The 14968-nt window shown below is 46.9% G+C and overlaps 1 protein-coding gene across 2 annotated transcripts in view; it reads right to left on the bottom strand.

Annotated features, from left to right (window-relative positions):
* The window catches only part of NRP2 (neuropilin 2), a 154364-nt gene that overhangs the window by 54336 nt on the left and 85060 nt on the right, over nt 1-14968 (bottom strand). For both annotated transcript variants that reach the window (XM_063932656.1, XM_063932657.1), the window contains exons 8-10: nt 9056-9200; nt 8373-8716; nt 7593-7737 (exon numbers count right to left, since the gene is read on the bottom strand). In XM_063932656.1, coding sequence (XP_063788726.1) covers nt 7593-7737; nt 8373-8716; nt 9056-9200 — 634 coding nt within the window. The remainder of the gene's footprint in view (nt 1-7592; nt 7738-8372; nt 8717-9055; nt 9201-14968) is intronic.

Below are 14968 nucleotides of genomic sequence, written 5' to 3'. Positions count from 1 at the left end.
CAGATTCCCCCAATATCTGTGACGTGAGGACAGATTCCCCCAATATCTGTGACGTGAGGACAGATTCCCCCCAATATCTGTGACGTGAGGACAGATTCCCCCAATATCTGTGACGTGAGTACAGATTCCCCCCAATATCTGTGACGTGAGGACAGATTCCCCCAATTTCTGTGACGTGAGGACAGATTCCCCCAATATCTGTGACGTGAGGACAGATTCCCCCCAATATCTGTGACGTGAGGACAGATTCCCCCAATATCTGTGACGTGAGGACAGATTCCCCCCAATATCTGTGACGTGAGGACAGATTCCCGCCAATATCTGTGACGTGAGGACAGATTCCCCCCAATATCTGTGACGTGAGGACAGATTCCCCCAATATCTGTGACGTGAGGACAGATTCCCCCAATATCTGTGACGTGAGGACAGATTCCCCCCAATATCTGTGACGTGAGGACAGATTCCCCCCAATATCTGTGACGTGAGGACAGATTCCCCCCAATATCTGTGACGTGAGGACAGATTCCCCCAATATCTGTGACGTGAGGACAGATTCCCCCCAATATCTGTGACGTGAGGACAGATTCCCCCCAATATTTGTGACGTGAGGACAGATCAACCCCCATATCTGTGACGTGAGGACAGATCCCCCCAATATCTGTGACGTGAGGACAGATCAACCCCAATATCTGTGACGTGAGGACAGATTCCCCCCAATATCTGTGACGTGAGGACAGATTCCCCCCAATATTTGTGACGTGAGGACAGATCAACCCCAATATCTGTGACGTGAGGACAGATCCCCCCAATATCTGTGACGTGAGGACAGATTCCCCCAATATCTGTGACGTGAGTACAAATTCCCCCCAATATCTGTGACGTGAGGACAGATTCCCCCCAATATTTGTGACGTGAGGACAGATCAACCCCAATATCTGTGACGTGAGGACAGATCCCCCCAATATCTGTGACGTGAGGACAGATCCCCCCAATATCTGTGACGTGAGGACAGATTCCCCCCAATATCTGTGACGTGAGGACAGATCCCCCCAATATCTGTAACGCGTGGACGGATTCCCGGATCCTGTCCTCCACATTCCTTAGTTAAGAAGCTTTATTATCAGCCATCGGTAGCTCCGAGTCTCATTGTAGTTCCCAGGTCTGATGTTTGCACTGAATTTATAAGACCAAAGCAATACTATAAAAGGTAATGTATTTATCCTGTACTTAGAATTAGCAGATGGCTTATAATTTAATGGCAGGTTGCTGATTTGTAAAGCAGCAATATCTCTGCCAGATGCCTATATAAGTGTAACTCCAACAAGCTCTGCTCCGTGCCCCAAGCATTTACTGCTCTTATAAATATCCACAACCATTGCAGAAGTGAGATACAAAGGAGAGAGGGAGAGGCGCAGACAAAGAAGAGACAGCGAGGAGGAAGAGAGAGAGAGAGAGGAATGAGCGTGTGTAGTCCTGTACGACACCCTAGCCTGAGTCCTGTACAACACCCCAGCCTGAGTCCTGTACGACACCCCAGCCTGAGTCCTGTACGAAACCCCAGCCTGGGTCCTGTACGACACCCCAGCCTGAGTCCTGTACGACACCGCAGCCTGAGTCCTGTACGACACCCCAGCCAGAGTCCTGTATGACATCCCAGCCTGAGTCCTGTACGACACCCCACCCGAGTCCTGTACGACACCCCAGCCTGAGTCTTATACGACACCCCAGCCAGAGTCCTGTACGACACCCCAGCCTGAGTCCTGTACGACACCCCCGCCTGAGTCCTGTACGACACCCCAGCCTGAGTCCTGTACGACACCCCCGCCTGAGTCCTGTACGACACCCCAGCCTGAGTCCTGTACGACACCCCCGCCTGAGTCCTGTACGACACCCCAGCCTGAGTCCTATACGACACCCCAGCCTGAGTCCTATACGACACCCCAGCCTGAGTCCTGTACGACACCCCAGCCAGAGCCCTGTACGACACCCCAGCCTGAGTCCTGTACGACACCCCCGCCTGAGTCCTGTACGACACCCCAGCCTGAGTCCTGTACGACACCCCCGCCTGAGTCCTGTACGACACCCCCGCCTATAATACATCAGATACCAGGCGCCTTCAGTCTCTCATACATTACTCATCTGGGAAAACTCTATCTGGGCTATGAGGCTTGGAAATCTGTTTCCTATAAACTCCAGAATGGGGTCTTCCGTCCTGCGTACCCCTATAACATATCCTATGTCTACACCTAGGGAATTTAAGAATTGCTGGGAGAACCTCTATGCCCCCGTGCCAATCAGCGTGACCAGAACTCTGACCTGTGTAGCTGCTGCAGAATATTAAACTGGATGGCTAATACCCATGATGCCTCCTGTAGTGGAAAGTATGTCCGCACTGCTATTCAATATCAGGGTTACTTTAACCCTATCTCCTGGAGGCTATTTGTGGACAGCTTTCAGGTTACAGCGGGATGTGAGCAATAAAAGCCACCTGGTCTCTTTCCCAGAAAGGGGCGGAGAGCCCTGCTGCAACGCAGCGCCCAGCAGGACATACAGACACAGAGTAGAACATACTGTAGCACATATGGAAGTTGTTGTTACAGTCTGAACAGTAACTCCGAGATGATACTGTAACAGCAGGAATTTAGTTAGCAACTAGGCAAAACCATGTGAACTGCAGGGGAGGCAGATATAACATGTGCAGAGAGTTAGATTTGGGTGGGGTGTGTTCAATCTGCAATCTAATTTGCAGTGTAAAAATAAAGCAGCCAGTATTTACCATGCACAGAAACACTATAACCCACCCAAATCAGTTTAGATTTCAGTTTGAACACACCCCACCCAAATCTATCTATCTCTGCACATGTTACTGCAGGTGGGGCAGATGTAACGTGCAAATCTAACTCTCTCTGCACATGTTACATCTGCCTCCCCTGCAGTGCACATGGTTTTGCCAAATTGCTAACTAAATTCCTGCTGCGATCAACTTGGAATTACCCCCCATGTGCACTGCAGGTGGGGCAGATGTAACATGTGCAGAGAGAGTTAGATTTGGGTGGGTTATATTGTTTCTGACTGGGCAGGGTAAATACTGGCTGCTTTATTTTTACATTGCAATTTAGATTTCAGTTTGAACACACCCCACCCAAATCTCTCTCTCTCTCTGCACGTTACATCTGCCCCACCTGCAGTAACATGTGCAGAGATAGATAGATTTGGGTGGGGTGTGTTCAAACTGAAATCTAAACTGCAGTGTAAAAATAAAGCAGCCAGTATTTACCCTGCACAGAAACAATATAACCCACCCAAATCTAACTCTCTCTGCACATGTTACATCTGCCCCACCTGCAGTGCACATGGTTTTGCCCAACTACTAACAAATTTGCTGCTACGATCAGGTCTGAATTACCCCCTATGTGACGGAACGCAGTTCCAGCATCACTATTGCAGCATAAAATGCATACAATTCAGTTGCATCAGAGTCCTCACACCTTGCAAAATATTTTATTTAGTATCTCCATAAAACATAATACTTTATACTCAGTAGGTAAGTGGAATGGGGTAATCAGAGCACAGTTAGAGTCAGAGGTGGTTGGTGTGAACGGGAAGGGGCCCAGAATAATTGCTAATTAACAAGCGGAAGACGACAGAGGCATTTCCTCTTCAGAGAAGTTACATATTGCTTTATAAATAACTACTGTGAACGGAAGGCAGCCAAGTGCATGCTTACAGCGGGCCTCATAACCACAGCCTGTATCAGCGCAGAGGGCAGGGGAAGGAGAGCGGTCACAGAATTGCGCAGAGAATATGCAGTAACCTATAGTACTCCAATAACAGTATGCTCAAATGGAATATACTACAAGTCACTGTAGTCATGAAGAAGAGGAAGAAGAAAAAAGCATAATAAGCACTAATGACGCAGCATATTATAAGACGCAGGACGGAAGAATTTTCCGAGGTTTTTTCAGACTTTTCTTTTAAACGTATATCCTTTTGTCTGGCCTGAATCCCATGTAATCAGCACTTGTTATGCCTGTAATAACTTCCTCACATCATTCTAATACACCTATTACAGGCAATTAGGCTTCTTGCGGAACACATTTGAATAGCAGGGATCCTGCAGCAACTGAGTGGGCAGCTGACGGCTTTATTACAAATAATATATATATATATATATTGTCTCAAATCATCATATGCACCCATTTAGCTATGAAATATCGGCCTTGTAGATTCTCCAAGGGACAACCAACGTGTTGTATGTACAGGTAATTACAGGTAATCACGTGACAACATTTTCTAACGATTTACAGATGTGTATATGTATACATATATAATCATTTATTTATTTTTTGCAGGATTTTACCACTATTGGGCCCGAACCTTGTTCCCAGGACATGTCTACTTTGCATGCACAAATCACCGGGAAAATGGCCACCGGGTGATTTCTGTCTGCAGCACTGGCTGCCAAGGGACTCCGGAGGGGTAAGTATAATTATATGGGTGCATGGTGAATAGTGTGGGCTCCCCTGGGCTCAGGGTTCCGTGTGCAACGCACACCTTGCACCCAATATAGATATGCCATCACACATCACCATCCATGGGCAAACAGCCACTACTGTCAACATCAGTGCGCTAGAGAGCTACCACCATTTTCTTGTAGCTCACATCCTCCTTATTTTCCTCCACAGTGGGCAGAGATTGGTGACATAACTACTGTCTTGTTCACGCCCAGCGCCGCGTCAGGGAAATTGCTGGACCCTTCAGGGTGTCAGGGAGAACGCCGCTGTTGCGGGGAGTCTTCCCGACATTCAGGGAGCGTTGGTGTAATATAATACAGAAGCCCGGCTGTAAGAGCGGCTGGTTGGCCTGCTGCAGGCTTCTCGTTATTCCGCTACGGCGCAGAACAATTGTCTGAGATAAACGAAAGTATCATGAGCTGCGCTGAGTGAAAGAGAAAGTGAACATGGCGGGGAGACGCCTATTCCGAGCACAGATCAGCGAGCAGAGCTCCAGACTGAGAAGGCCCGGCATGTCTGGTAATTGGAAGCAGACATTCGGAACTTCAAAAAAAAAAATAGATCCATTCCAGATGCAGGGCATGAGTCACAGCGGCGGAACACATCAGAGGGAAGCCAGAGCTGGGGACGTCAGGTGCTCAGTGATCCTGGGAGGCGGCCATTTTGTTCTCTGCATTCATCTATGTAACCTCCCAGCCTGAGGCGTTGCTCTGCTGGTACGGTGGAGGTATGAGACACTGCGGCTGTATGAGAACATGAGCCTGGCCAGAAATGACTTTGCACTGGCAGAATGATATGTCACCTGATTCTGCTAACCGTATAAGGGCTGACGCAGTACTGGATGCAGATCGGTCATCGTGGATCAGTCACTGGTTAAGTGTCAGCGGCCGGCACGTGTGACAATTTGGCTATTAAGGATATACTAAGCCTTGGAAGAGATAAAGTGGAGAGAGATAAAGGGGTCTATTCATGAAGCAGTGGAAAGTATGGAGAAGTGAGCCAGTGGAGAAGTTGCCCATGGCAACCAATCAGCATTGAAGTAACATTTATAATTTGCATACTATAAAATCATACAGAGGAGCTGATTGGTTGCCATGGGCAACTTCTCCACTGGCTCACTTCTCCACTCTCATCACTGCCTCATGAATACACCTCATAGTACCAACCAATCAGCTCCTAATAGTTATTTTTCAAATGCAACCTGTCACATGGCAGCTGTGAGCTGATTGGCTGATACTTTACCACTCTCCACGGCTTTTTACATCTCCCCTTAAATAGGTTAGGAAAGAGTTGGGTCATTTGGGGATGAGTAATCTGTGTTTTGCTCAGCAGGGCAATGTGGAATTTACAGTCTCCGGTGGAACGTCACATGGCAGCCCACTGCGGAGCTAAACAGCATGACCAGAGCGCCTCTTCCTTTACTGACCCTCAGACATATGATATATTCAACCTTTAGTCATTGGGAACCTCAGCCTGGAGCAGGCCGGCGTGTACTCCGATTTCTGAGACTGGCGGAAAAGGAAGGATCGCAGAGGTGCCAGCTGTCAGCCTCACTCACGTCGTCCGGAGATCAGGACAGGCATGTAACGTCCAGGGGGAGATTTGTTTTCAAAAGTTTTTTTAGAGTAAGAATAATGTGAAGACAGGCGGGATTAGGAAGCCGGGTCACATGTGTATTTGTGCCGGATCTCACCAGGAATGGCCTGAAGTCGTCATATCGCTGCTACAAATAGCCCTACTTCCTATGTCATGGGGCAGTAAAAAAATTATCTATGGGGCAGATACCGTATACCAATCCTTGGAGAGAAATAAAGTGGTGAGAGATAAAGTGCCCGCCAATCAGCTCCTGTCATGTTACAGGATGTGTTTGACAGGAACTTTTGAAATCTTCCTCCAGTTGCCGGAGAAAACAAGCAGCTATGTAATATCAGGGGTGCAGTAAGAACCTAAGGGGGGGTGAGGGGGGGAGTGAATTATGTCTTTAGGTTGCGGCCATTGGAAAGCAATATATTAAGGAGCCCTCTTGTCTCTTCCTGCACAGGCACCTAAGGATGATACGTTCCCCAGATGTGGTCTCGCATACCTCCAGAGCATGTCACGGAGGAACATCTGGGGAGCAGATATCGGTTTCCAATGCCGCACCGGCAAATCCTGTAACAAGCTTCTATCAACACACTATATCAAAGGCAATAGCGCGATCTGTATATCTAGTAGCTGGCGTTCAGGAGCCGGAGAACCGCGTTTGGGTGGTTGCAGCTAAAACATAGAAACAAAAGACTTTGTGTCACGTACAAAGAGAAAGCGCCTTAGGGACGTGCCGGGGTAATTTTAACACATCTTAGAAACAAATGTGGTTTGTGCATAAAGAGAGGAGTATGGAAATATGTTGAACCCCTGGGCTTCTTCTCTAATGAAAACTGGGGAATGATAGTGGACAGAAATAATACATGGAAATAAATATAAAGGAGCTTTCAGCAATACGTCATGGTGGTGGAATAACATTATAAAAAGAACAAACACAAAAACAGTTACATTAATGTGTAAAAAATCTACCATTACTAGTAGAAGAGGGGAGGACATTAAACGTGGCGCTGTAATAACAAGGCCGCGCACCACACTAGTCGCCGTAGGCCATTTGCAATGTGCATGTCATGTGCTCCGCTAAATGCCCCCAGTAGTGTACTGTTATTGCCCAAATGATCCGCCCAGCGCACTTCAAATAACCTCTCTACACAAGTGTAAATCCCAATCCAGCTCTATAAAGCTCGAAGCATCAATGCGGCCAATCTGCCCCAATCCTCTGCGGTGGAAACCTCTGCTCCGTCCGCATTGCTCTGCAAACCATTAGCGCCTCGGAAATCTAGATGCATTTGTGCAGGTCAGGCTCTGTCCCCAGACATTGTACGGCGGACACACACCTCTCTCATCTTTTTAAGTGGTCAAGTTGCACAATCGGTGGCTGTCCAAATACTTTTTTGCCCCACTATATCTATATATATATATATATATATATATATATATACACACACACACACACACAGTATATATGTTTTATTTTTCCATAGTGAACAATCTTACCTGTTCTATCACAGCCCAATATCTCCATTCTCATTCCCATTCCAGCTGGAGACCACCGTTCTGGATAAACTCGGACAAACTGCGAGGCTACCGGCTCAAACCTGCGCACTTCAGGCGTGTCATAGTGCATGTTGCCCTCGAACAACTAGAGAAGGGATAGAAACAGACGCTAATGTTTGCTTTCATGCCATGTTTTCCTCCACGTTCAGGTATAATATTACTAGCCGGTGGATCCCAAACCAGGTGCCGTGGCAGGGTGTAACGGGTTCGTGGTCCAGGACCAATCAAATTATTTATGGCCAGCCCTGGTCCTCGAGAGATACCAGCAGGTCATGTTTTCCAGGCCACCCGTGTATCTGTAGAATGTGTCCGTTAGGAATGAATGCACCATGTGTTTGGAAGTGTGACAGTAATGACTGCACCTGTGCAGCAGCTGGGGGGTCTGGAAAACGTGGACTGTTCGTAGCTCTCGAGGACCGGGTTGGCTACCCCTGAGCCAAGCCATTATACAATATCAGACGTTCTGGCTGTTGTGAGACTATAAGTATCAGCATGCCCTGCCAGACAAAGTTTTATGGCATACTGGGATGTGTAGTTCCACAACAGCCACAGAGCCCTTTCTATCCTTTTGTAATAAGCAACAAACTGTTTCTTTCAGTTCCACTTCAGTATTCATGGAACGTTTTCCAAGTGTTACCCCAGATACCGTCAGCGTTACGTCTATAGATTACACAGACACCTGTTGGGTTGCACTACAAGTAAGACAATGGCTTCCCTTACCTTGGCCTGCTCTGTTCTCGAGTCCTGGATGAACTCCCAGTCTTTGCCGTTCGAGCTATGGGCCACTTTGAACTTCCGCACGAACGCCCTGTTTTCTGTGGAAGTGTCGCCACCTCGGGCTCCCTGTATAATGACGCCTTTCACGGTCTTAAGCGCTCCCAGATCCACCTGCAGCCACTCCTTGCCAGCCTGCTCAGGCGTCATATGGGAGTACCATCCTGACCGGCTGCTGACTAACCTCGCCACCCCCGGCAGCCATAGGTATTCTCGGGTGGAAGAGGCTGTGATCTGGGTGTCGGAAATAAGTCCGGACATCATCCCAAGCATATTAGAGCAGGGAGAATCTGAAATGTCACAGGGGGGGACAATCCGTGTGAGCGACTTACACGCAACATATAATAACACATGTACATTCCAACAGTAAAGCGTGACGGAATATGCTGGCGCTATATAAGTAACGGTTCATAAACAAAAGTACATAAAAATGTAGCGGATAACAGTAATCCCATATACCGCCGTCCATGCGCACAAATAAATATACATATATGTTCTGCAAAATATCATTCTAGATCAGGCTATTTGCTGCGTCACTTCTGCAATCATTTCGACAACATTTTTTTTAAAACTTCCGTCGCACTGACTGCGCAATAAATAGCATATCTATCATTTTATCAAATGTCGACCTGTGATCTTGCAGCCAAACAGCTCCACCCGCATTGCGACTCCGGTGTGCCACGTCTGAGGGCGGAAGCGGACGAAACGCGTCAGCACCGGCTGGGGAATCTTGTTCAGCACAACCTCCGTGGGGTCATTGTTTCCGGGGAAAATCTAGAGAAGTACAAAAGAGACGAGGATTAGTGGCACGGTCAATGGCACCTGTGCGACCTTTTAGCTGGACACTGCTTTGGCGTCCAAGGAGTTAAAACAGAAAAATGGAAACGCAGGCTATCCGCACAATGAGAAGTACATAAGCCAGTGGCGCGCTGCTTCCGCTATTACTGCAGACATGATGGTGCTCAATAAATGAGGCTAACGACCCTAATATGGCTGACGCTCAGTGCCCCTTAATACCAGATGGAATGTTTTCCATGAATACAATCTCAACAATCTTGCAGAGACGACTTTTTCCACGAGTATAAAGTAATCAGAGACTGAGATACGCTCTCCATGTGCTAACGGTTGAAGGAACACGATGGGAAAGGCTGGGGGAAGAGTGAGATTCCTGGCAGTAATTACAAGTAAGTTGGAAAGACTTCCTATGGAGACCAGTAAAAATAATGTAACTTTCTGTAGGAAAACATCCTGTTCAAGGGTGCAACACTGCGTCGGGATGACCTCCTGGAATACGGAAAACATTCATGGACCCACCGTACCGAATGCTTCTAACAACAGAGCATACCAGCCCTTCATTTGTTTGGAACCAAGGGCCTAATTCAGACCTGACCACCGTTGTGCGAATTTGCAGAGGTCTGCGATCGGATAGTCGCCGCCCAGACAGAGTGAAAATCTGCCCCGTGCAAGTCTGCGTATGTCGTGCGAAAAGCTCTGCAAACGCTGGTCAGCTGCAAATTCGTTCGTAGAATCAGGCTGATCAGGGCCGGAGCTGATGTCACACACCCGCCCCGAAGACGCTTGGGAACGCCCCGAAGACGCTTGGGAACGCCTGCGTTTTTCCTGACACTCCCAGAAAACGGGCAGTTACCACCCACAAATGTCCGTTTCCTGTCAATCAGTCTGCGTTTGCCTAGCGATAAAAAAAGCCGCAGGATTTTTTCACAGTTTGGCCTCGCGCCTGCGCATTACAATCTGTACGCATGCGCAGTCATTCGATAAACGTCCGCTGTGCAATTTCGTACAACGGCGATCAGGTCTGAATTAGGTCCCAAATCTTAGTATCATTATCTTCTATCCATGAAGTGTCCACAGTACTGTGCAATATCACAAAATAAGACCATTAATTATGTACTGGTTGCTCACTACATGCTGCCACATTATGAGAATATATTGTTGACTTCCAAAATCACGTCACTGACTAGAATACAGTAAATAATCTCCTTGGTAGCAGCAATAGATACTGTATACCCACAGTCACATACATAATCAGTGTTTGAGGTTCTCGTGCCATCCTCTAGTTCAGTATACCCACAAACCAGTACACTGACCACGCACCTATACTACGGGCATTGTGTTCTTTCCAAACTACTGGGTATGACACAAGGATAATCCAGTTTTATCTCATCCCCGGTGCAGCGTGTATGAACTAATCACAGATGGGAAGCTCAATCTTTTAGACCAATAAAGTATAAATCTGAAATTCCAATCTTTACACAGCGCAGAGATTACGGCAGAGAAGCAAATAAGATAGATGGGCAGCACATTAAAGACTTAATTACACTGGTACTATTCAAATGTTGTGCCTACAAATTGCCTTTCCGTCTCTCCTCTCATATTCCTCACTGTCAGGACCTTTCAGCAATTTCTCCCAGGCTCCTACATCTGACGCATGTATCCCTCCGGCTGCAGCTGGCCGCCGTTTCCAGGTAAGAGACGCAGAAGTCACCAATAATATAAACAAAAATGATAATAAAAGCACCAGTAAGCTCGTATTGCCTACAGGCCTCCTAATTCTCCCTGCAGGGACTGTCCCTGTTGTGCATCAAAATTCCACAATTTATATTGTTTCTGTGCAGGGTAAGTACTGGCTGCTTTTGCATGTAGCCCACACGTTAGACAGCTTTATTCTTAGACTGCAATTTATATTTCAGTTTAGACACACCCCACCCAAATCTAACTCTCTCTCTCTGCACATGTTACATCTGCCCCACCTGCCGTGCAGAATGGTTTTGCCCAGTTGCTTGCTTTTTTGCTAAACTTAATCAGGCGCAAGGTGCGCCGTCTCCTTAGGACTGTGAGTGCACACTAGTAGGTACGTTCTCCTGCAAATCACAAGCGCAAATGCACATATTGCGTCCAGCTTTCCCGTGTGCATTTACCCAATTGGCTTTGAAGACTGCATTAATTCCGCTTGGTGTCAGCGATCTGCCGGCTCAACAGTTAATACTCCATTAAATGCGAAAAGCAATTTACAGCCTCAAACCCCCACTCTTTTCTTCTACCAATACTACGGCCGGCCAGATACCACACACTTAAAGGGTGCCGAAATTCCTGATATGTGACTTGTGGCACTTTCTACCATCTGTGCATTTGTACTGCACCTGCAGGCTCTCTGAAGGATTATCTGCCCCTTGCTTCTATAAAGAGAGAGAGGGGGGCGAGGGAGGGGGGCTTTAGAAGTCTGTGTACTAACAGGATTAGGATTTCAAGCCACCACCATGTGGAATTTGGGGATAGTGGGAGAGAATTACAGATAAATTACTGTACTGGTCTGAAACAGAACTTGTGGCTCAGTGAGAGAACGTTTGCGTTCCACATGTTATCCATTAGCGAATGTTATATATAATGTGTATATAACATACGTGATTACGTACATACTACTTTATATCTCATGGTTATGTAACAATTCTGCAGAGTACAATTGTGTGGCCGTAGAGGTGCAGACTTAGCAGTCACAATTACGCAACAACATTTTTGACCCTCTGCGCCGTATCAGGCTTAGAACATTGGGGGTCATTCCGAGTTGATCGCTAGCTGCCGTTGTTCGTAGCGCAGCGATCAGGCTAAAAAATGGCATTTCTGCGCATGCGTATGCACCGCAATGCGCACGCGCGACATACGGGTACAAAGTCCTTTATGGTTTTGCACAGGTTCTAGCGAAGCTTTTAGTCGCACGGAACAACGCAGAAGATTGACATGAAGTGGGCGTTTCTGGGTGTCAACTGACCGTTTTCTGGGAGTGTTTGGAAAAACGCAGGCGTGCCAGGGCAAACGCAGGCGTGGCTGGGCGAACGCTGGGTGGGTGTGTGATGTCAAAAACCGTCCCTCCAACGTTAGAATCAACGCACACGAAGAGTAACTACAGGGCTGGTCTTGTTTTGCACAAAATGTGTTTGCAGGCGCTCTGCTGCACAAGCGTTCGCACTTCTGCAAAGCGAAAAAAATACCCCCTCCCCGGTGGGCGGCGACAATGCATTTGCACGGCTGCTAAAAACTGCTAGCGAGCGAACAACTCGGAATCACCCCCATTGTACGTAAGTTCAAAGCATTCCATGAAAAGATCATTTTATCAAAACATTAATTAAAACTAATGGAATTGTTGCCTGTGTGGTACCTTTATCCCTCGGCCACAACATCAAATGTCTTTTTTTGACTATACTTCAGTTGCTTTGAAGGCAAATTCCATTTGTACCCACACAGATATATACATATATATATATATATATACATACACAGATATATACACATATATACACACACAGATATATACACATATATATATACATACACAGATATATACACATATATATACATACACAGATATATACACATATATATACATACACAGATATATACACATATATACACACACACAGATATATACACATATATACACATACACCAATACCGTGCTATTCTACAATAACAGGCATATACTCTATGTCAGTTGTTCCGAAATCAGTGCAGTCCAATAATATGATGTACACGTGTTGCAGCATGTATGTCCATTCAACATACACACATGGGTGCACGGCTGGCGTAGTGGTTAGCATTCCTGTTCACAGCCCCAAGGTCATGAGTTCAATTCCTGAGTAAGGCATTATCTGTGCGGAGTTTGTACGTTCTCCAATGTTTGTATGAGGTTTTCTCCCACACACTCAAAAAACATATTTATAGATTGTGGATTTTGACACAAAAAATGAACTGTACTGTGGGTGTATATTCAATAGGGAGTGTAGATTGTAAGCTCCGCTGAGACAGGGACTGATGTCCGTGACTGGCATATCTTTTGCAAAGCTCTGCGGAATGTGTGTGCGCTATATACTGTATATAACTGATAATAAATTCTAGTGCGTCTTTTAATTTAGAAGCCAACTAGAGTTTTCCTTCCCACCGTAAGCGAGCTGCATTTTAAGAAGCGATGCATCTGACCTGAATTCTCCAATAGCACGGCCAGCGACTCCTGCCAAATTACATCCGCGCAGCAAGATGCCTGCTCTGAGCCTGTCCGCACGTACAGCCCTGAGAAGTCATTACGCCGGCATCCCCTCGCTATCCTCCCTGCATTTAGTATGCTGCATTAGTGCCACAGACAGCAGGCAGGGAATTCATATCTGGATTTTGCATTCTACATTCGCCATCACTGCCCCCCCCCCTCCTCTCCCCCCCTCCACAGGTCGTACAAGTAACACCGAGAGAGAGGGAGAGGGAATTTCAGGCAATTCTATTATTATGACCATAACTGTACTGGAATGGAGCCAGGAATCACTGAGACGATTCTTTGTGTCATTATCCATAGAACAGTTCTTGCATACCTAACACACCCTGTATTCCTGCTCATAACCGCCAACCGTCCCTGCGCTGACTACTGCCACCTCCTCCGGAGCACTGATCCACGCGCCCACTACTCTCTCTGCGGATTACACTGTGGCAGACCTCTCCCCTTCTCATACGCCCGGCGCTTCCCACGTTACCGGGGAAATCAGACACGCCATGGAAAGTTGAGGTAATGGCTTTGCTGTCAGGGAGATGAAAGTATGTGGGGAAAGTTATGACTAAATAAGGAGAAGGAATTATATAGGAAGGTGAGCGAGGATCCTTACTTGGACGCGCCGCCGAGCAGCGTCTTAGTGAGGGAACATTTGACACGTGAATAAAAGGAACACAAAGTGGAAGGGGCTGGAAAATTCTAATTATAGATTTAAGAGACTGGAAATAGCATTACATGTATCAGACAGAAGGAAGAAGTCAAAGGGTACAGCCGGCTTAGTGCGTATTTACCACCTCTAAGGTCACTCCAACGGGGCAGACGACCGTGAAACCGAATATTAATCCTCACAATTACACTCTGCGACAACTTACTCACAAGATACACAAATGGGCCAAGTGGTTCTTATCTGCCGTCAAATTCTATGTTTCTATGTTTCCAAGCGGAGTCAGACTCAGAGGCCGCCATGGCTGCGGGATTTGCCGCAGTCGCATCTGCGTCTTTATACTACTGCCACAACAAAGCCCTTCCCTGGGGAACAGACGTGCGTCCGCATGTGCAAGGCCTGAGACATTTCTGCTACCGTGCATCCAAATCTGTACTGCGGCTCTGTATGTACAGAATCGGGATGCGACTCAGGCGCATGCGCAGACAAAAATCATTGCTCCACTGCGTCTGATATCGCAGCTGTGTCTGACTGAGCCCCATAACTATCATGATAGCAATGTACCCGCTGTCCCATACAGCATTTAAATAAAAGGAGAACATTTTTACTTGTATCACTTTTCATGACAATGTGCCAGCAGGTGGTGCTGTTCTGTTGCTCTAAAGGGTTACTACATTGTAACTCAGCAGAACAAGCAATATGGCAGAAATGCATCTGTAGGGAGACATAATATTCTCTGTACAGAATTAGAGGCACATAAGGCCTAATTCAGACCTGATCGCTAGCAGGCGATTTTTGCAGCGCTGCGATCAGATAGTCGCCGCCTAC

Source organism: Pseudophryne corroboree, chromosome 7 (genome assembly GCF_028390025.1).
Source record: "Pseudophryne corroboree isolate aPseCor3 chromosome 7, aPseCor3.hap2, whole genome shotgun sequence".
Taxonomy (NCBI): domain Eukaryota; kingdom Metazoa; phylum Chordata; class Amphibia; order Anura; family Myobatrachidae; genus Pseudophryne; species Pseudophryne corroboree.
This window is presented reverse-complemented; position numbering and strand designations above follow the sequence as displayed.